The following is a 1,697-nucleotide window of genomic DNA, read 5'->3' as shown; positions in this document are numbered from 1 at the left end:
GAGGAGCGGGGCACCTACCTGCCCCTACCTAGGGAGGTACCTAGGCTTGCTAGGCTTGCTAGGCTTGCTAGGCTTGCTAGGCTTGCTAGGCTTGCTCGGCTTGCTGCTAGGTACTAGGTACCGCCAGGTCTGGGGCCTTGGGAGCCTGGGGAAAGGACTTAAGGGGACATGTGAAGTGGCCCAAGCGCACCGATTCTGCAGTGCACCTCTTCCCTCCACCGACGCAAAGCCAGCAGCAGCATGAACTGTAGGCTGACGCTCATTTACACGCTGCATCACGTGTCGCCGCCCTCTACACACTTTCAATACCGTAATCGGTATCATAATTTCACATCGTCCTCAAGAGTTCATGCCATGCTGGCTTCCCTATTCGTACACGCCAGTGGGGATTGTATTGCCTTGCGGCTCCATTACGACTACCTTGTAGGCAGGTGAGCAGGCACAAGTGACTCGTGAAATGCATCCTGTAAAAGAAAAAACTCCATTATTGAGCGCCTGTCAGTGTCCTCTGGGCATGACTACTTGTATACACGGTGAGAAAAAAAACAAGAACGACAGCCCTCCCCTTTCCCTCCCCCGCGAACGAAAAGAAAATAAATCAACGCCAACTATTCCAACGTCGTCTAACCAACAACGCAACGTTCCTACTCCTGCCCTCGTCCCTAACATGCGTTACCGGCCAAAACGGTCCGGCTGCCTCTCGTAGCCATCATGGGGCCGCAGCTGACGACCCATCATCTGCTGCTGTTGTTGTTGTTGCTGCTGCTGCTGCTGCTGCTGCTGTTGCGCCTCGCGGGGATCCCTGGGATCACCCCTAAGGTCCCTGTGATCCCGCACCATGTCGTTTGGTCGCATCTGCAGGTCACGCGGGTCAGGCGCATATTGAGATTGAGGCGGACCCCGGCCATCGTAAGCCGAGACGGGTGTGTAGCTTCGGGGCGGCGCCTGGTCGCGCGGTCCTGGCGTGGCGTAGCGCGGCGGATATGCCTGCGGAGCCTGCGGAGCCATCGTCTCTGGTGCTCGAGACGTTGGTGGGAACCTGCCGGACATCGAGTGTGAGTGTTGGTGCCCGCTTGGTCCTCCGTACATCGACGACGGCCCCCGGTCGTCTCGCAGTGACAGGTGATGTTGCGCTTGCTGGGGCGGTGCTTGCTGCTGCTGCTGCTGCTGCTGCTGTTGCTGCTGCTGTTGAGGGGGGGGCGGTGCTGCCCATGACGGCTGCTGCGACATGGATGACGGCGTCGGTGGCTTCTGTATTCCGCCGTGAGGTGATGCCCACGATGGCTGCTGGGGCGGTGCCTGCTGTCCCTGCTTCGCAACCGCGCCATGTGACGTTGGCCATCCCGCTTGTTGTTGCGGTGCGGGTGGCCCTTGGTTCATGCTATGGCCTTGTGGCCCCGATGGCCAAGCCGTCTCCCGACTGGGCGGTGCCGGGTCCCTTGGTCTCGATCCCGGGTGCTGGGATGCGTACGAAGGAGGGGGAGAGCCAGCGTGTGATGTCGGGCCCCCACCATATGGAGGATAGGCAGCCTGGCTTGTGTAGGAGTCCCGTGGCGCCTGAGGTGGGTTGGCGTAGTGAAGAGATCCTGCAGGTGGGCTCGCAACTGGGGCCTGGGCGTGCTGTTGATACGGGTGCCGATAGTAGGACTCACGCTCGGATGCCACAGCTGCCTCGTGTGGTGAGACAATGGCGGACC

At 60.3% G+C, this 1,697-nt stretch overlaps 1 protein-coding gene across 1 annotated transcript; it reads right to left on the bottom strand.

Annotated features, from left to right (window-relative positions):
• Positions 1 to 672: 672 nt before the first annotated feature.
• VDBG_05379 (predicted protein) lies at positions 673 to 1,380 on the bottom strand (the record flags this gene model as incomplete). The annotated part of the gene is made up of 1 exon (XM_003004220.1): positions 673 to 1,380. The coding sequence occupies one exon, from the start codon at positions 1,378 to 1,380 to the stop codon at positions 673 to 675; it is 708 nt and encodes a 235-aa protein (XP_003004266.1).
• Positions 1,381 to 1,697: the final 317 nt, after the last annotated feature.

This window comes from Verticillium alfalfae, genomic scaffold (assembly GCF_000150825.1).
Source record: "Verticillium alfalfae VaMs.102 supercont1.6 genomic scaffold, whole genome shotgun sequence".
NCBI classification, from domain to species: Eukaryota; Fungi; Ascomycota; class Sordariomycetes; order Glomerellales; family Plectosphaerellaceae; genus Verticillium; species Verticillium alfalfae.
The sequence above is the reverse complement of the archived record's forward strand: the minus strand, read 5'-3'. Positions and strand labels throughout refer to the sequence as shown.